At 39.7% G+C, this 21,435-nt stretch overlaps 1 protein-coding gene across 8 annotated transcripts in view; it reads right to left on the bottom strand.

Annotated features, from left to right (window-relative positions):
- Positions 1-21,435, bottom strand: part of ADAMTSL3 (ADAMTS like 3) — a 180,353-nt gene that overhangs the window by 54,420 nt on the left and 104,498 nt on the right. For all 8 annotated transcript variants that reach the window (XM_069025491.1, XM_069025495.1, XM_069025493.1 and 5 more), the window contains 5 exons: positions 19,084-19,210; positions 10,422-10,496; positions 4,971-5,128; positions 4,120-4,231; positions 1,344-1,482 (listed from right to left, as the gene is read on the bottom strand). In XM_069025491.1, the coding sequence (XP_068881592.1) occupies positions 1,344-1,482; positions 4,120-4,231; positions 4,971-5,128; positions 10,422-10,496; positions 19,084-19,210 (611 nt within the window). The remainder of the gene's footprint in view (positions 1-1,343; positions 1,483-4,119; positions 4,232-4,970; positions 5,129-10,421; positions 10,497-19,083; positions 19,211-21,435) is intronic.

Below are 21,435 nucleotides of genomic sequence, written 5' to 3'. Positions count from 1 at the left end.
CATAAAATATTACATGAGAAAGCCTCCAGCAGAGAAATTTATTATCAGTGACCCTTTAGGTCTGTGTTACTGCATTAACAAGAAAATATTCACCTACTTCTATCTGTAAAAAAGACTGCTGAGGGACATGAGTGTCAGTGAAATAAATGCATCACAGGATTTATCCTACATAGGTCCTGAATGCTGCTTAGGACCCTTCTAGAGCTGTTCATTTGAACTGCATAGCAAAGGGCAGGCATAAAGCCTTACTTCCAATGCTAAGAAATCCAGTATTACATCCAGTAGTACTTTCCTTTTCCTGGCTGTATATAAAGTAAATTTGCAAGGTAAAATATAATCACACCCTTTCTTTCCCCTAATTTTCCCATTCCAACTTTGGAACATTTGGCACCCATTGCCATCAAGCATTACTGATGTCGCTCTGCTTCATACAGTGATCAACTCTCCAGGAAAAAAATCTTGAAAGTCTGCACATCTATAACTGTTATAGAGGTCACTATCAATGATTACGTTCAGCAGGAATGAAAGGAAATGGACAGTTTAGCTATAGGAAATGAAATCCATTGAGAGTGTTTCCTTTTCTTGCATATAACTCTAGCTCAGCCAGCTGGCATACTAATGTGAGGTTCTGGGACTTGATACTGTGATGTTATTTTAAGATTCTTTAGCACAGCCAGGAAACCTCACCAGACAATCCAAAAGTTAGTTTAAAATACTGTAGTGCAACTCAATACAATTTACGTGTACTGTAGCCTTTACAATTTGGCACTAATACCCTGTGGCATTTGTACCACAACGATATTTACTTTGAATGATTTTTATTTTTAATTCCTAGTTTTACAAAACCCAAACAAATAGACCCAAGCTTTAATTATTAAATTGTCAACACTACAGTACCAATGAAAAATCAAACTTTTATGGTGTGCAAATGAATAAACCAAGTTAAAGCCTGTGCAAAACTTGCACTGACTGGAGCTTCTGTCTGGCTGTTGAGACATTCTGAACAGCAGCATCAATAAATCCAAAAGTAGGCAAACCCTCTGTCCTCCTCACACATCCTCACAAGATCCTCATATTAGTGCTGTACTACTCAGCAATAGACAAAGCAGAATTAGCCCTTGAACAAATTGGTATTTCCAAGATCTCTGTGTAAGCAAAGTCATCTATTCTGCAGCACTGAAGCACCACAAATCTACTGGCAGAGGTATCAGCCTTTAACACATGCAATAACCAAACCAGATTTAGTAGCCTTATAGCTAAAAAAGAATTGAAATTAAGTAATCACAGTTGCTTCTTCCTTAGTAACTGCCTATGTCACACACAAATTTATTTGCCATACAGACCTAGATGGGCAGGGATCCATGTTGCATTCTTTCAGCTTGGGCTTTGGTTTCTTGTTTTCTGGATGATAATGACAGTAGTGGTCAGGAACAACACGCTTCAGACGGATGTCCACGCACTCAGCTGAATTGAGCTGATAACCTAAGGCAGAAGCTAAGTTAATTTTTGCCATGGAGATAAACTAAAACAGCTTTATCTCCCCATTGAATTAATTTTTTGTCTCCCTCTTTTTTGGTTTGCTTTTAAACAAGGAAACTTGAGCAGGAACTTAATTAAGCAGGAAATGCATGACCAGACTTTCATTTAAGGCAATTCAGCATAATAATTATATTAACCTGTTTTAACACTAGATGAGCTTCCAGCACTTTATTCTACTAATATTCTAAGTGTAAAAGTAAAGTCACACATATTTCCTCGTGATGCAGGAATACTTGTACTGCACCAGCTCACCCATCACAAGGCAAAACTATGAAGCCATATGGTTCCAGCACATGTTCCACAACTTATAACTGCCCTCCTCCAAGGAGGAGTTACCTGTATGGTGGAGAGCTATATTACACAGTCATTCATGCTAAAAGAAAGAAATACTTGAGACAGAAAGCCAGAGGAATTGAAGATGAGATCCAAAAACATTGCTAAGGAACTGTAGAAAACCAAGAAATAGGTTCAAGAACATTCCTAGTTGAAGAGCCAACAACAGAAAACTTGAACTAACTACTTGGTGAAAAACAAATAATAAAATATGTGTGGAGACTCGTTGCAAGAAGGGGCCTGAGTTTTATAAACCACTAGGTTGATTTTTTGGCTAAGAAAAAAAGACTCATTCAAAAAATCTTACTTGGACTTAAACTGAGGAGAGAAGGAGGATATTCTGGTATGTGCAAAGAAAAAAAAGATTTAAACCACAAGAATTAAAATCAAACCAAGTCAACAAACTAATAGCACAAGTCCCAGTGCCTACTGAAAACGCTGAGTATCATATATCAATGGCTTCAGTTGTGTGTCTCTTGGCTGATCCAAAGTGTCATCATGCATGAGAGTGATAACCATAAAGAACTAAGCAGTTCCAGTGCTCACAGCATCTGTGTTTCAGCTCTTGTTAATACTGAAAGGACCCAGAAAATATGTCACTTGCAAACAAGAGAAACAGTTTTTAAACAATCTTACTCATACAAGCTTGACTGTGCTTTCTGAGATGCCCCTTCCAACACATGGAGATTACAGAATTAAAGACAGAAGCAGCATCCATTCTTTTACTGCCAGTACCAGATGCCAAACAGACAATCTGGACACTAAATCCACTTTAAGGTAACAGGTTAAAGCCAGGCAGCTGCAATACAACTTCCCTGCACGCTCAGTAACATGCCATTCCTCACACTACTGCTGTCATGACTGAGCAGCTCAGTTTTCATGCTTCTTCAGTTCCTGTCCTCCCTAAGGAGTGCCAAGCCCCTCTGATAAAGGTACCAGTTTTATATTATAGGCAAGCAGCTACAAAGCAGGGCTTTGAAAACCCTGGATAATTTCAAAGAGACTGACATGTAGCTATAATTTTCAAACCATAACAGCAGTCTGAAGAAGGCTGGATCTGCGCCAATACCTTTGAAGGTAAATACGTCCCTTGAGCTATCTAGTGTTTACATGCAGTCCTCAAAAGTAACTGTGATGCTTTATACTTCTTCCCTTGTCAGACAGGTTAAGGAAAAAAATTATAAACACAGTGTGATGGAATCATCAGAGGCTATGCATTGCCCCTCACAGTTCCAGCAAGAATCACACTTCATGAGGCCAAGTATCTCATAAGACACAGTAGTTTCCTGTGGGATTACCTATCACACACATTCACTGTCTGCATTTCAGATTACAGGGAGGCACTAGTGCCAAAACGGATGGTCCGTCAAGAGATCCCCAGACTCTGCTTGTACTTTAAACATCTCTCACTCTCTTTATTCATGTCCCAAGTAACTATTTAAACCATATTTGCACTCTCCAGAAAATCCCTGCATCGGTATCACCAGCATCCCGGTCTGTTTTCCAGGTGACCTGGGAAATGCTAGCTGAAGGGAAACTTCTATCTGCACTGTCAAACACTCCTACCATGAGCTCACTTTTCTTTTGCAGAACAGACATGACAAGCAGTGGGCTGGGCTGGGCTAGCTGTGGCAGAGCAGAGCTACACTTCATCTAAGCTGCAGTGCTTAAACCAGGAGTAGATGCTACAGCACTCCACGTGCTGCTCCAGCTACCACCAGGACTAAATGTCTAAGATCAGACAGCCAAAGGTAGTGACAGCAGATGTCCTTTAAATTCTATTTACTTATTCTGCTTTCAGTATAACTAATTTCTCAACTAAATGTTCTAAAACTCTCCCTCACGTATACTACTGAGGCCAGAAATACCTTCTTTCATTTCCTGATTATTCTTATTTTAAAATATCATTGTGTTTCTTTGCTTACTTTCCCCAAATATCCATTATGCATTTCAATTTTTCAATTTTTCATTTTGAATGTCTTATTTTTATTTCTTTGTCAATGCTCTTATCAAATGAACATCCTTTATGGAAAAATATGACTTCCAGTAACAACATGTAAAAACCCCTACGCTGATACCAGCTTAGCCAACCTACTTAGCAGCTACTCTGTCGTTTACTTTGCTGAGGAATTACCAGTGTGCAAAGAAACACAAACATTTAATCAATAAAAATGCAGAACAAAGGTTGTATATCAGCCCCCTTTAATCTTCAGCTGTTAACACTCCTGAAGAATTGCCATTACTTACCTCCTCCACACGTCACTGTGCAGGGGAAGAACTCTGTTTGTCTCCACTGATGACTGATGGGTTGATAGAAGAAGAACTGAACCACACTCTCTTTGGATCCAGAGTACCTGGTCTGAAGAAATTTCCATTACAACACACGTGTACACTGTACTCAACTGCTCATGGCATTTCAAAACACAGCTCATCCATAATAACAGTGCAGAGTAAGATGATAACAGACATAAAACCTCTAGAAAGTCTAGAGTAGCCATTAAATTTAAGTTCCCAATAGTCAAAGCTTTGAATGTTGCTTTGTTTTTCAAATTATCCAAGGTATTAATGTGACCACTTGATTGTCTATCCTTGAATAGCAAAGTTCCTAACGGTATTCTTTTGGTTTATCTCTTTGTTAGCAAAAATTTTAAAATTTGCTGCAGGAAAAAGTCTATAAATGATCTGAGAATTTTAAAAGGATCAGAAATGGTCAGTGGCTGGGTTAGCAATGTCTGAGGGAGATCGTAGGGTGCTGCAGGAAGCAGTGGTCAGGTTCAGTAGGTGGCAGTCTGCAATTGGATTAGCTCAATCCACTGCACAGGGTCACTGTTCTTCTTCCAGCAATATTTAAAACAAAAATCCTGGCCATTTTTACCATTAAAGATCTTGTGGTACTCTCTGCCACACAAAAGGCATTAACGTCATAACATTTTAATTTGTTTGGATTTTCTTAGCATAAATGATCTCTGGACTGCAATCAGGATTTCTTACTTGCTAGCTAAAATATTTTGTTGTATTGCTACAACCTGATGGACAGCCACCACTGTGCTGCATGTACTTGAAATAACTTTGTATATTTGTACATTCACACAGCCCACCTTGATAATGAAATCTGCTCCAAGAGGTCCCTGGATCTTTATGATTTCCCTGTCTGTACTCCTCTGAAATTCAAGAGTTGTATTTTCAATGACAAACGTTCCAGGAGCATTGAAACTGTGCTCTCCCTTTTCTCCTTGTAGTGTTTTTGACTCTATAACTAAAGAAGAAACATGCAATTAGCAAACTTAAACAGGTTTTTGTTTTCAAGAGAGCCAGAAAGCAACGTTTACAACTTTGCCTTGCAAGTACCAGCTGCACATGTGCATTAAAAACACACCCAGAGTACCTGTGAGAATATTAACTGCTTCAGATTATAGGCTGATAGATAATTGCAAGACAAGTCAACACAGGAATATCTGTCTGAACACACTCTTCTTGCACACCAGAAGCACTTCTGAGACAGTTTTTCCTACACCAAGTGCTCTGTAACACTTGGTATAAGCAATAGATCGAGCAGCAAAAGCTGAAAGAAACTGAAAACTGATAGAACCAATAGACAGAAAAATACCTCATACTCCCATGCAATTCAAAAGCCAAGCAATCTGAGCAATCAGTCCCCAGAGAAGCCTGAATGGTGCCAAACCCACCTGACACTCACCTCAATACCTGTATCACTGTACCAAGCCCATTAACTCGGCTCTGAGCATTTCCCATGTGAGGAAAAGGCAGGGCCAGGAGGTGGGCAGCTGCAGCACTGCCGGGGGGAGGGAGAGCCCTTTCCCAGAACAGGAGGGGATGAAAACCCTTTCTGAACCGTTCTCTGCTCCGTGGAAACAGATTAAACTCACAGCCCACAACCTCCAGAAGACAGATGAAGCATTTTAAGATTAAATCACTTCCAGCAAACTGACTGAACTGCAAGTGGACAAAGCTAAAGGACGATATTCATAACGAAGGTAGAATTTTGGGCTCTGTATAATACAGGGTAGAGGCAGAGCAAGATGCATGGCTTGAAATGCACTGGTCTGGTTACAATCTACCAGAGCACTGCATGGGAAAAGCATGAACCTCAGATGAGCTCAAAGCAAGCTAAAAGGAATCTTTTGATGAGCTATAAATACCCTCTTTCCCCCACTACCTTGCCTTTTTTGGTACTTTAAACAAAAGTTACCTAAGTCAGGCTAGACCATTTAAGTTAAAAGCATCTGGTTTTACCTGCACTGAAAACATATTCTGAATGCTGCAATCCATCCTGAACTGTTTTCTTCCTTCATATTTTTTAAATACACATGCATTCTGGAGCACCCCCAACACAGAGAATGAAGAAATTATAGAATGAATTAAACTCCTCGAAAATGTACCAACACTGTCCCAAGCTTCTAAGCATTAGGTTCCACTGTGCTCATAGGTGTAACAAAGATCACATACATGGCTGGAAAGAAGTTTCAGGAAGGATTTGTTTCTAGGAAATGACTTTATGCTAATCACAGGGTATGAATCCAGTGGTGAATAAAATGGACTTTGTCAAAGAGAAAACAAATCTCCAGGATTCAACGTGCCTCACTGTCCAACACATTTCCATTAGGAACAAACAGATATAAATTAATCCCAGAAAAAAAACAAGTATTTAGATGATTTGTACATATTAGTAATGAAATTACTAATTATTTAGATGATTAGTACATCTACTAATATGTACAAATATGTACGTATTAGTACATATCTGTCACATTTATGGAAGTTTTCTTTCCTGATTGCATCACAAAATAACCCTGTAAAATATATGGAACTCAGTAGTCTTGGATTAAGCTTCTGCAAGCCTTGATCCCAAACTTACACTGCTTAACAGTAAATAATAAAGCGTGGTGCCTGTTATTGTCTCATTTTGCTGAATAAGTGCAAAATCAGCACATCTGAAATCTTCCAACTCCAAATAAATTCGGTAAGATCCTCAGGAGTACAGGACCCCTTTGAAATTAGCATTTAAGATTACAAGGCAAGGCATCCAGCTGGTGCAAAAAGATGATGAAAACGTTTATTTGGTGACCTGAGCTGCATTTCTGAAGACTCTCTTTACTAATTTTCTTAATTAAAAAATTATTTTTTAATGTTCTTCTAAGCAGAAATCAAGAATACTATTCAGCAGACAACACCACAGTGACTCCCTGAGAGCTGACACACGTTTTCATTAGAGCTACATTAGATGTGGATGCACATCATGTGTTTATTTGCAAGGTCCTGCTACAGAGCCATGGCCTGTATCTCTGCAGGTCACACCACTGAAGCTCAGAACAGCTGCTCAGATTTTCCCTGTGTCACACAGGGAGATGAGGAGCTATTCCACAGCTCAGTGGATAACCTCTGCTACAATACTTTCTTGCTCAGTAGTATCTAGTGCTTGTCATCACAGGCTTCTAAAACAGAGTGAAACCAAGCATTCAGTGTATTTAACACACACATAACATAATTATGCTTATTAGGGAACAATTCTTCCCCCAAAAACTATTTGCTTATTGATTTCAGAGCAGTAACTGGAATCAAAGGTTTGATCAACTGGTTTCCAGATAAGGTTTAGAAAAGAATTCACCAAATACTTACTTGTTCTTCAGGGTCCTGAACTAAAGACCTGGGAAGTTTGACTTCAGGAGTAAGCTTCCCCATCCTAAATAATTGCCTTGAGGCTCCAGATGTGAAGAGTCATATGGACAGGGAATTCTCTTGAGTGCTCACCTGTTTCTGTGCCTAACAGGACAATCACCAGTGCCAAAGACCTATAACTGTCTGTGTTTACTTACTTCCCCTCCCTTGACAAAAATGGAATATGCCTTGCCCAGCTGTGGATAAAAACCCTGTGGCTGAAGCCTCCCATACTCTTGGTGGCAGGAAGGAGAAGGGCAGTGTGGCACAGGGAACCCACTGCAGGTACCTCACTGTGTGGGGAAATGCATGGAGAGTTCCCAGGGAAACAGCTCCTGCTCCCAGTGCAATAAAGAGCAAGTCATGGTGCTGCCCAAATGCTTCTTTCCTGTGAGATCCATTTGTAGGTAGCACAAAACAAAACAGGCATTCTTCTCAAAAAGCAACAAGCAACACTGAGCATCAGTCAAAGAGCAGTGCACAAACCCACAGCTAAATGCTGTCACCTAATGCAAATCACTGTGAACAGAGAAAAAATTGACAAAAGGAAAAAAGCTTCAGTTCTTTTTAGTAATGTCTAAACTCCCCAAGTTCATGAACTCAGTTATCTAGCATTAGCCACTTGTAAAAATATTAGCTTCTGGTTTTCCTGTTTCTTCTGCTGGAGGATTAATTTCAGGGAACTTTCCATCTTTCTTTTGATTTTAATGCTCTTAAAACAACTACCAGAAAAGCCATAATACAGTCCAAATCAAAAACAAAACCAACACAATGAAACATTTTATTCAGACCCATTTTTGTGCTAATTACTTGGTTATTTTCCACCAAATCTTTCACCAAACCCAAGCAGGCAGAAGTACAGGGGGGCCCTATTTGTTAAAAACCCAAAGTAACATCTTGGCTCTCTGATGAATCTGTTACCTGTCTTAAAGTGCCCATAGACACAAACAAAGTACTTAATCTGACCAGCTACAGAGAAATGCACTCCTCACTCAAACACTGACTGCTGGTTGCAAAACAATGCTCAGAGCATTTGTTTCAAATCTGTTATGTGCTACATCTCCAACCACATTTCCATTTTTGATTAGTCCAGCAGCTGTGCTTTCCTGGAACAAGACCAGATCATAAACCCAGGATGAAGCACCACAGAACACAAGATGAAGGGAAAAGTGCCAGACACTCCATAGTGCTCTTCAAGTTTTTGCTATTGCTGCTGACTGAACTTGAAGGACAAATATATACTGGCAACAGGAGGCAGTATAAAATCTTAACAATGAGTAGTCCCTGCTTCACCTGTTAAATTCAACTTCTTGCAAGCCAGGAAAAACATCTCTGACAAATGGAACCTGTAAAAATAGGTGATTATTTTTAAAATCCTGGCTTTAATTATACCAGCACACTCACACTGAAGTCAATGAAGTTGCAGACAAAGGATCATTTGCTATCTTCTGTCAAGTGACAAACCCCCACAAACACATACAGTGGGGAAGGTGGAGAAGCACCCCTGGAGCATTGGCTCCTGGAGAGCTGGCTATGAAGCCAGAAGTGATTGCCACCTCTCTCCCCACAACAGCTCTCAGTTGTTTTTCACCTCTGCAATTTTAATTTTAGGTAAAAAAATGTCTAAATCCTCACAGATTTGCAAACAGATGTGCTGGTGGAAGTGGTTAAAGGAACATTTCACAATTCTCATCCAGCCAGAGAGTGAACTAACAAAGGTAATGCCAAGCCACAGCTTCTTTACGGAACCACCCTGGGTAGGAAGCCAGGAGCACTCTGTACTTAGTTACTGAGTTGCTGCTGCATTCCTCAGGAGCTTTCCAGAAATCCCCCAGGAGCCACTCAATCTAGTACTTTTTCCTCATACAAAGCTGAAACAACAACTTCCTTCTGCAGAACTACTTAAGGAAGTCCAAGAGTCCTGACCTGAACTGGTCAGTATCACTCCTTCACACATCCCCTGCAACAGTTTTAAAGGAATATTATTTATTTCAATGTAAGCTCAGCTTTGTACATTTTTTTGTATCAATGGGATATCTAGAAGTCATTGTCACTCTGGAGCTGTTCTGAGGTGGGAGTTTTATTTCAGTTTTTTCCTTTGAAAGAACGTGACAATATATTTCTGAAAGCAAACAAACTGATGGGCAGTTTTCAAACAAAATGCATTTTTTACTCCTGTTTACATATCTCAGAGCTGAAGTTCTTTTTATTTATATGATCCAGACTACATCTGCCACTTCTACAAATAAAAAAATTGTTCAAAGTTCAGTGAATAGTTTATTTCGTTGCCTGGTATGGCAGCACCACTCACCACTGAAACCATTAATTCTTTATGCAAACTAGGCCTATGGACAAAGAAATTGCCATAAACACTGCCATCAGCCTTATAAGAAAATATTGGAAACCAACTGTCTGACAGAAAAGCAAACTGTTCCTCATTGGTGCCAAAAGAATGACAAGGAAACAGGAACTCTGTAGCTGTTCACCCTACTTCATTTGTACCTAGATCAACTAGTCAGAGGCTTCAACAGAAATCTGGTGCTGAGTTATCAAGGGTTATTGATCCCACACATAATCCTCTGGAAGTATTGTATTTTTTCATGTTGTTTAAGAGTGCACTGTATTTGAGACACCTTATATTGGTTTATATAGAAGAATAGAAAGCACCACTGTGTGTTCTATTTCTTTTTACCAAGCAGACTTTTCAGTGTTCTCTAGGACTATCTCCAGGCTGGGTATTAAAGATGGGAAGAGGAATCAAGGCAGCAAGGTCATGACCTTACCCATATTACCAAAGTTTGGATGAGTTCAGATACAAGGTTCTGTTTTTATCTTCTGCCTATGTATAAATAAATAAAACAGCTCAGTCATACCAAGGTGTGCTGGTCCTTTCAGGGTAATTCTCACACTGCGACTCCCATGTGGCACAGCAATCACAGTTTCTTCCCCTAGGAAAATTCAACAACTGTTTTAGAAGTTATCTTTCATCAGGGAATTTGTACATCACACAATTAGACTGAAAACTGTCAAATATGTCTAAGAAAATATTTCACAGCTTTCACAATTTTTCTATTAAAAATAATATGTTATTTTATTAAGTACAGTGTACTGAGTCTGTTTGCTATGTCATGCAACTGTTCTACGAATAGACCTGTAAATCTTGCTTGCTTTTGGAAAATAATTTGCTATTAACAATAAGAACTGAAATGTCAGTAGTGTATTAGGAACATATTTACACTCTGTTGTCCTAGTTTTATTTCCTAATCACTGAATTGACATAAGGAATCTGCTAAGTAGTCCTTCCCCCTTACAAAAATCTGCAGCTGTTCAGTCTCATTTTGCCCACACCTCATTTCCTGCTGCAGGTCACAACTTTAATAAGTGGCAGGACTTACAGGAAATAAATCATCTACTTAACACTAACCCTTAACCAATTACAGACCAGTTAAGAGCAAATATATAATAGCTATAAGGTATATGTTATAAGTGTCTGCATCTAACTTACCATATAAGATCATTTCTTCCAGTAAGAGGCTCAATTTAAAATGAACTATAAACCCAACCAGTCCCCAACAGGACATGTCAATACAAAACAGCTTTTGGCTTCCTGAAAGGCCTCTTCATATATAAATGTGCAACACACTTACTTCAGTGCATTTTACAAAGGCAGAAAGTTATTACTTTTCATTTCAAGTGTAGGAAGCCTGTGATTTGCCCGGGCAAAGTGGGTTACCAGTCAAAGCAACAGACTAGAGACCCTCACAGCAGCAAAAAGCAGTGCTCTCAGAAAAGGGCATCCACAGGGACACCCACAAAAGGAAGAGAGAAGCATCCAAGGAGGACAGCATCAATGTGCAGTCACCCACTTCCATCACGGCCCAAGTGCACATCCTCTGTGAGGCAGGACCTGCCACGTGTGCCCACTGCAGGTACCCCCTGCACAAGGTGCTCTGCTTGGGGATGGAACTACTGTAACTTCAGTGGCTGTGCAGAGGAAGTTCCTTTTGGCAGATTCAAAAAGTAATGTGTGTTGAAGGTCAGTGATGCACTGGCTCCAGAATTACTCATAAAATGTTTAGAGGAAGAATAGCTGAGTTTAGTTTTAACTGAAAAATAGCTGAAAAATGTTTCTTTCCACTTCAAACCAGACCCCTTTATAGTAGATGCTAAATTATCAGCTTCTGGTTTACATCTCCTTAGCATAAGCACGATTTCCTGCCAAATGTTCAGAATACTTCAAGCAAATACTGCAATTATTTTTTCTGAAATAAACACCTTCTTATGTTACAGTTTTTATATCGTCAATTTCTAGGAAGGACATTTAAATATAACAATTTATTTTGGATGTAATAAAATGTGAGCTTTATTAATTTCATACTTGGGTATTCCACCAGAGTGAAAAATACTACAGTAAAACAATAATACAGCTAAGGAGTCCTGGAAAAAACATTAACTACTGAACACTTAATATCTTTTTGCATCTTGGTTTTTCATCAGAGGAATTGCTAAAGATAGCCAGGAGGTAGTGGGTGTGTGTATCTCTAAAGTAAGGAAATAACTACTGAATTCACATGTGCTCAACAGTATTTGAGAGAAAGCAGGTTTGAGGGGCCCGTCCATCCTTACTTGGCTGGGAATTGTATCCCATCCTGATAACAACCATCAGTCACAGCACAAAACCTCGAGTCCAAGTCGGATTAGGACCAGTTCAGAATACGGGAACTGCTGCTCTGAAGGGGGACCAAGGGCAGCCCGTGCTCCACAGGCACAGCCCAGGTTTGCAGATGTGCACACATGTGCAGGGCTCTCCTCTCGGGAACAGCCAGGGCCGTCCTGCTGTGCTTCCTGCACCTCCCCACAGGCAGCTCCGCTCCCCCGGCAGACCCTGCTGATCCCTTTTCAGGATGCTTCACATTCCTTCAGCAGTACTACAGACATTCCACCCTCACCGAAGCACTCTCTGATATGGTCCAAAATCCTCACGGGGGTGCTAAATTTGGTGTTTCTCCGCGGCAGAGACAATATTACCAGAACGTGTTTTATTTGCATTAGAGATGACTAAGCTCACCACCACAGCAGCAGTCAACCTCTGCAGCCCACAGACCTGTCAAGAAGTCTGACAGCAGGAGAGTTTTGTAACCTGACTGAGATAGTTATGACCTAGGGCAGTCTTTCCTTAAGATGAAGTAAATTATAGGAAAAAATACATGTGAGATTTTTCTGAACAGAGATGAGGGTTTGGAAGAAATGGGACAGAACTGACCATAAGGGATTCCTCCTCCTCCTCCTCCGGACAGCTTTGAAACAATAGTTATGTTTGGCCAGGTCTGGCATCCAAAACTAAATATTCCAAAGGTCTCCAGTTCTCAGCTGAATGTAATTCATATTCTTAAAGAAACACAAGGCTCTGTAAACCCCTTTTAAATGGTTATGCTGTACATTTCCCATTAAATCAGTAGTATCCACACTGTTAAAACGGTGAACTCTCATGAAAGCATAAGGGGAAATTGCTGCCCTGAAATCTATACTAAGAATTTTTGATTACCTTTTTTCCCCCCCTTACAGTATTTCTGTCTCTTTGAAAGTTACTTGCTGACCTTTGTCTAAAGCTGAAAACAAATACCCTCAAAATCATCTGGAACATGCAGAAGCACTAGAGTCTAACATCTGAGCTCAGATTAAGGCTCACCTTAAAAACTGAGAAACAGGTGAGATATTGTCTCTCTGTCCTAACACTGCTTCTAGGGCAGGGATTCCCAAAAAGCACATGAGCCATCTGCCTCCACTCTCACCCAGGGACTCTCTCAGCAAATGTGTGCACACACTACACACAGCACTTGCTGATTAAGCTCCCGGATTGCTTTTACTTAAGATGGCAAGGTTTGATCCTGTTTCTATGGTGTTAATGTGGATTTAGATTTTGGATCTCAATGAGAGCAAGATCAGACTCCCTGCTATGGTAAGACTGGGAGCTAATCCCCAGGATCAAAATAAAGGAGCCACATTCCTAAACTCAATCCAATTCAGCAGGTTTTATTTATTTTTCCATGTGGGCCATGGTGGACCCATTTACTGCTTCACATATGGGCCAGTTGGGATTTTTTCCCTCTCTCCTCTTATAGCAGGCCAGAGGGTTTATTTCAGGTCTATAAAAAAGTGTTTCTTTCTGTGTATTTGCTCAGAACTTATTTGCTGGTTCCCTGGTTCTGATCGAAGGCCTTTGTGCTCCCAAAGTACAAATGATAATCCAGGAACAACTACAGAACACAAGAGCTAAAAATCTCAAAGTACTTGGAGTCTTACTGCAGTGGCTTCCCTCATCCACTCTGGCATCAGGCATAATTTCAGAAGACACTGCTGCTGGGCTTAGTGCTGACCTGCCTAATGAAAGCAGTCTGTGCAAAGCCAAACACATGCACTGGAGAAAACATAAAAGACATACAGCAAGCAGCCCCTCAAGAAAATGGATCTTCAGGAAATGCAGTGCAAAGTAAGTAGTGAAAGAGCCAGTGTTCTTACAAAGAAATTTCTTCAAGAGAAAAGAGGCCATGAAAGTAAAGAAGGAGGCTTCATACTACCAATAACAGCCCCAAGGAAACCAACCAAACTAAAGGGACGTCGAGGCTGAAACAGTTGGTGCTGAAGACCCAGCATCCACACTACAAAATTTCAGGTGCCTCATTGGGACTGAATCTAGTCTGATCCCGTGGAATGTATATTCTGTAGCTGGTGGAGAACATCAGGTGCTTTTCTGGGACACATCTTCTGGTTTAGCTTCATCAAAAAATTCCATTTTATACTCTCCAAGAGTATCAATCGCTGTGATGTGAACTGATGAAAGTATGTTAGGGCCATGATGAAATTTGCTTCAAAAAACATGCTCCTTATCCACACTGAGGTGCTAGTGCATTGGCATTCTATCCCTCTCCACAGTTTTCCTGCCAAACCAGTCCCAATTCCCTCCTCTGGCTCTACACATGGTTGATTTTTCCCCTTCCTCTCCACGTGTTTTTGACTCCATCTCCCACCCAGATTCCTTATCTAATCTCAGTCTTCTTCTCTTCCTCTTTTCCTTGACTCAGTGTGTCTGTACAGCCAGTCCTACATCCTCCACCCACCTTCTCATGTCTGCCTTTCCTCCACTGCACAAACTAACGACAAATTTTTCTGCTCAGCTCATCTCATCTTTCCCTCTCACATGGTCTCATCACTCCCCATCATAGGTCTGAAGCTCAGACGACTGGAAGGACTCCACAAAATCTCTTCTGAATGCCTGAATGTGAGGTAGGAGGCATCATGGAGTTCATCCCATGGCACCGGTTCCACACTGCAGTGAACCAGAAAGCAAGAGCACCCTCAAGGAAAAATTTTAATAGCTTATTTCTGGAAGAGTAACATGTTAATGTATTCTAAGGAGGCTGCACACATATGATCTGTTTGCAGCTAGGACTTGCAACAAGCTAGAGAACACTTAAAAGGATAAATTTTCAGAAATTTCAGCTGTTAACATCCAAGGAGATTCCACAGAAACTAAAGGAAAAGGTTGGGGTTTTTTGTAAAGGTTGTAGTAAAATATGTGTTGATGTTCACAGACCTTGCAAAAGACTTATCCATGACCAGAAGACCATTGCCTGCCAAATTTCAAATCCCTGATCTGTGATCAAGTCCAACAATGGGGGGATGTTAAGATATATTAAAGAAAATGTTTCAAGAATGTTTTGACAGTGGGAAACAACATGTTTTTCTCCTCTGTGTCCTTGGAATAGGCTGAGTTGTTTTGGCTGAATTTTCTCCAAAATACATAGCACCTGGCATGAGAAGTTTCTGACACAACTGTCGAATTTTGGCAAATAATCCTTCGTATAAAGTGAAGTATCAGGAAACCTCGACAACTGGGGTTTCTAGCTCCATGTATATTGATTTCAAAGAGGGGGGGAAAAAAGTGAGGCAGGAAGTTGTCACAAAGTTGAGCTGGCTGATGACACAGAGGACAGAGCTGTGCCAAAGGTCTCTGATAGATAAATGACCAAAGTGAAATTAGGTTTTTGGTTAGGCATGCTTGGGGATGATGACATACAGACAAGTGAAAAGAAGTGACCAATGGTATATTACACGAGTGCTACAGGAAATAAAGGACACAACAAAAGGAAATTCTGTTACAAAGCCATCGCCAGTGAAAGCTTTTATAAGAAGCTCTTTAGCAAAACATTAAAAAAGGTAAAACTAGCAAGTAGCTTGCAGTTTGGGAATCAAATAAAACCAGATTAAGACAAGTTTGTGCCTTCAACTTCACCCCCCATTGAACCAGAATCTTTCCTTCTTCATTGGTATCAGAACCAGAACACTTTCCTACCATTTCTTGCCAACGATGGTGCAGAAAGGAGATATGAGGGCCCAATCCCACAATTTTTCCATGTGCACAGAGTGCAGTGGAGTTAATGGGAGTTCCATGCATATAGTACTAGAAACATCAGGCCCATGATATCTCAGTTCCCAATGGGATGGTACATTTTACAACCTATTACACTTTTTGTTTGAATATCATTAGTCAAACCTTTAATCATTTTACCAGAATGTTGGAATCTGGCTTGCTGACAGAAGTTTAACTTACTTTGTCTTTCAAAGGCAATTAAGTGTTAGTGGAAAAAATAAAGAGCTTTTGAAATGACTGTTCATTTCATATTTGCAAAACAGTAAGCTCCCTTTCAGTGCTCTTTAACTTTCTGATCAAAGGCATTAATTCAGTGTAAAAACATATAAAAAAAATTATAAAACAAAATTAGTCCTTCATGAGAAATCATTTGCTATCAGTGCCTAAATGTCTTTGTTTTAAAGTAAGGACTAAGATAACCAAGCACTATTATTTTCCCTTATGCCTCTTTTTTTATACTAAAATCTTTGGCTCTTACTTTCCTTCCAGTTCTTTAATTTGCTTCATTGAACAGTAAAATTTACATCCTGCTCACAGCCTTAGGCTCCCTCTTAAATACATGTCTGTCATGTGTCGATATTTTCTCAACACTAGTTCTGAAAGCTTCCAAATGACTCCTTGGAAGATAATGTGCCTCCCTTCACTGATATTTTACCACAAAGAAAGGATGGCTTTATTTCCACATTTCATTCACACACAGGATAGTTATATGGAATTCATTGAGTAGTGTTGAACAACTTGCCCTAAAAAAGATTTTGGCACCATCACAATACCAAGAAAAACATCCAGTTCTGAATTTAGTAATGTGTGTACCATTTACTTATGCCAGTGGTAATTCATTCATATCATCCAGCCTGCTGCAGCACAAGATAAACCCAAAAGTTGGCAAAACTGGCATCTTTCCTCAGAATAGTATTTCTCAGCCTTTAATTTTAAAGGACTCTTAAAGAGACACTGAGCTAGGACAGAGGAAACAATGAACCATGGGCATTCTTGATAACCTTCAAGGTAACAGGAGACCTTCCACCAAGTGATGTCAGCTGTAGTCAGCTCTTACCTGAGCCAGAATACCACAAGTGAGATTAATATTTTCTGTCACAAAATGACAGTTTCAAAACCAGATCTCTTTTACCACTCTGTTGTTATTGCCCTTCCATCCTACTCAGCAATTAAATGCAAAACTTTTTATTTCACTTATCATGAACTATCCAACCAGAATCACCAATCCAACAAGTTTATTTTGGGTTGCCTTGGAACCAGCTATGGTGTCCCCAGGAATCATCCTTCTCCAGGAGAATCTCTGTTGCTGTAAAACTGGAGCAGAAAATGCAATTCCCTTCAACTCCAGCTGACCTTCACATCAGAAAGGGAAAGAGCTATTTTGTGCATATCTATATCTAGAAACACAAAACAAATACAGCTTGGAGACACTACAAAAATATTCTCCAATCTTCACTGCTTGACAAGTGCTTGCTCTATGCTGACCAGAAGCTCTGAGCATTTGATATGGCAAAGGAATAAAAAGTGGCCCTCCATAAAAAAAAACCACTTTTTCAGCTCATTGTAAACATTCAAGACATTTTCTCAGTCTTTCAGGATGAAAAATTTTATGAATTGCTGAACTACACTCTCCCATCAATAAAAAATACCTCTAGTCAAAGCAAGGCAAAGGCTAACACTGATAGATGATCTAATATGTAAAAAAGGCTCTTTGATTTGTGCAAAATTATCCTGTGGCTTTAGAAGTTGCTGCCACAAAACCAGACACTTTTAAATTTAGATTGTCTTTTCTATACAGGTGTATTGAATTACAGAAATTATGCACCTGCACAGTGGCACCCAACACCCTTGCAGGGCAGTTCAAGACATCACACTGCAATAGGCATTGAGATAAGAAATAAACTACTCCAAGATTCATCCAAACTGAAGCATACTGCAAACAGTGGCATTAAAAAACCCGTGGGAATAGTTACATATACTGCAATAAGATTTTAGTATGATTCAATACACAAAGCTCTTTCAGAATCAGGGCACAAGTGAAATCTTTGCAGGCTGAAATACAACAGTATTAAAATACAGGCAGCTGTCAGAGACAGCTGCCTCATCCATTAAAAAAACCAAAGTGGTTGCATTTGAACTTTGAGCACTGACTTTAAGAGCACTGCTCTTTCTTGTGACTTTGCAGGAAGGTAATTAACCCCAAAGGCCCCATCTCCATGGGATAAATGCTTGTGAAAAACACACACTGTGAGTTCAGAAAAAGAAAAAATTCTGTGAGGCAACTATTCATATGATAAACACATGGGACTGTGAGACACATGGGACACACATATGCTCTGAGATTCCAGGGGGCACAATCTGTGAGGGTGGAGAGCACCAGTGTCAGAGGTGAGTCCTTGTATGGAAAACCTTGCCTGCATATCAAAATAGCCAGACTCTTCAGACTCCAGGAAAGGGTCTAATTCCAATACCCTTCCTCTTTTGTATTTTATATTTTCAATACTACTGAGACCTACAGAGTTACTCCCACTAAGATGCTAATTTTGAGAAAGAACTGCAAAATTTGAGCCAAGCACACAAAAAAGACATGGAAGTATCAGTCCCTTTCACTTTGTGTTTTTTGTACCCTACAATTAGTAACCTGCCCCTGAAATTCAACTGTCTTCAGACACCACAAGAAAAAAAAAAAAAAAATCAAAGTTAATTTGAAAACCAGGGACTTTCAAGCACAGGCCACTATTTCCATAAAACCATCTATAAGATGTTTCCATGATTTAAAAACATTGCTGCAGCATCACATATACTGCAACATGAGGATACCCTCTAAAATAAGATGTGCATCTTGATGGTTATTCCTGATAGAATGAATTGAGTAGCTCTATAAAAAAACCCCACATATCTCAAATTCTTTCCTAGCTATACCCTAACGTGTGGTATCCCTCATGGAATTTCAACAGACTAATCTAGCACAGACTTTAGAATTAAGTAGCTTTGTCAAACTGCAAACAAGTATATAGTTAAAAGGTCACTGCAATGTGCATGCTAATAAACGAGCAGGAAACACAGTCAAGGATAAATTGCCACAGGATCAATGTGCAACCTACTTTTTTCTGGTGAGATGTGTGCCTTAGCTTGTCCCCTCACAAGCCTGCATGTTGAGCCATCTCCTGCACAGATTCCACAGTTGTCTTCCTTGGCATTGCTCCCAAGTTGTCGATCACAGCCTACTGCCTGCCAACATCAACACCACAGTCAGAAGGAGGGCAAAGCTGTAGTAGACATGCTCAGGTTTCTGGAATTTTATTTATTATGTTATCCTTTTGATTTTATGAGTTGGCCTCATTCTATCAAAGCATATCTTGCCATTTAGGATTTTAAAAGCATACTGTCATTTCCATGATTTTAATGATGAACCACAACTGATATATTAAGCTATTCAAACGTAGGAAATACATGAATTCATTTCCCACTACTTATGTGAATGAATACCATTGAGCATTATTCTTTCCAACACAAGGCATAACTATGTTATTTACAATTTGGTTTTCATCACCTGTTTAATTAAGTCTGAGATAGGATAAATACAATTAAATAATCCAAGTTAAAAATTTTAAGGGCACTCAGCCTTCAGCTTCCTAGACAAAGAGTTGAGGGCAGTGCTAATATTCTAGAGTCTTGGCCATTCAGAATTTAACTGGCACTTGTGTAGATCTATTTGCCATTTACACCAATGTCATTACATACACATTTGCTAACCAGCTTTAAAAAATTCGGACGATTCACTTCTCACCTTTTGATTTTTTCTGGTTTATGAATGTAAGACCCATTCCATAAAACTTTCCAACGATTATTATAAAAACACCCAAACTTAAACACTGCCAAAAATTCAAAAAGCAATTTTTAAAAAAAACCTGTCAACTGAAAGCCCTCCAAATTATAATGAAAACATTTTTCCAGGTTTTTCTTTTTCTTCGTATCAGTCAACTCCACAAGAATGGGAGTGAGAATGGAAAGACTAAGAATAGACAAAATTGACTAAAAGCACTTTCCTGCTGAATGGAAGATAAATATTTGGCCTCACCCATCATTCTCTTCACCATTTCATAGGAGAATTTTTCAGGGACTACCAAATGCTGAGCAACGTGGTAAAAAGCTGATCTCCAGCTTTGAGCTTTCCCAAGTCAGCCTATATGCCTCTTATATTCACATATCCCTGAGAAGGGCAGCTAATTTGTCATGGGTGTATATACTTAATGAAAATCCAAACTGACAAATGGATAGAAAACCCTCTGGAAATTCACAGTTAAAGCAGTGCTAGAATTCTGAAACTGGCCAGCACACGCCTCTTCCTATATAAAAATGCTTGGAAGGGGCAGCCTCAGCTGCCAAAATCCACTGCATCTGTGCTGTGCCAAAACTGACACACGATCCCCTTGGAGAGGTGAGGATCGACTCCACACGTAAGAGGCAGGGCTGGGTCTTCCAGTCTGAGTTAACACACACACACAGACACACAAATCACACACATCCACTGCCAAACACGGAAAAATGTAATCTCAAAGTTTCACATGTCTATGGAAAAGAAAACAAAGCAGCCCCACCTCCCCCTTCTGCCCCTTTCCCTTATTTTCCCAATTCCCTACAGCCTGAATTCCCTTTAGAGGAGGGCATTAATGGGGACAGTTTACAGTACTTCAGTCGAGAGACCTGCTGCAGTGAAGGCATCTCCTTCCTAAGGGCTCCAGATTTACCAGAGGAACCTATATTAGCAGCAGGAAATTATTTTATTCCTGCAACTGAAGGTGATCTTAATCCTATGTAGCCCAGCAAGAAATTCATTTTAAAAAGAAATAAGCTGCTTAACACTAAATCATTTCAGTTTTAACAAAAACTTAGTTGTAAAAATGAAGCAAATTAGCACATATGTGGACTCAGACCATCTCAGAACAGGTGCTTATTTACCACACAGAAGCCATGTGGGAACACTCTACTATAATGTAGGCTTGGATTACAGATTAAAATATTTCCACTTAAAGTTGTTTCTAGCATTACCTCTGGGTTCATTATTGACATCCAAAAAATTACAAAAACAAAAAGGTTGTAAACAAATGACTATAAACAAGCTTATTTTCCCATTTTATAAGCAGTTAGCAATACATTGAGGAAATAAATGAAAACACCATTTAAGAAACAGAAACTGACTGGGCCAGTGAATCACTGGGTCAGTGAATCAGAAAGCAGATGAAATTTCATGGGATATAATAATACAGTGGTCAACACATTTGCCTCAGCATTGAAAACTCAGTTCCCAGCTCCACAACAGACTTTGTTTTCTGACCTTTGAGAACTCCTGTGCTTTTCCATTCCAATCCATGGAAGGGGTCGAACTGCAGCTGACATCCCCAGCTGACAGGGGTGCTGCCTGAATGAATCTCCTAACGCTCCTGAAGCATGCA

The sequence above is a fragment of the Aphelocoma coerulescens genome, chromosome 10 (genome assembly GCF_041296385.1).
Source record: "Aphelocoma coerulescens isolate FSJ_1873_10779 chromosome 10, UR_Acoe_1.0, whole genome shotgun sequence".
NCBI classification, from domain to species: domain Eukaryota; kingdom Metazoa; phylum Chordata; class Aves; order Passeriformes; family Corvidae; genus Aphelocoma; species Aphelocoma coerulescens.
This window is presented reverse-complemented; position numbering and strand designations above follow the sequence as displayed.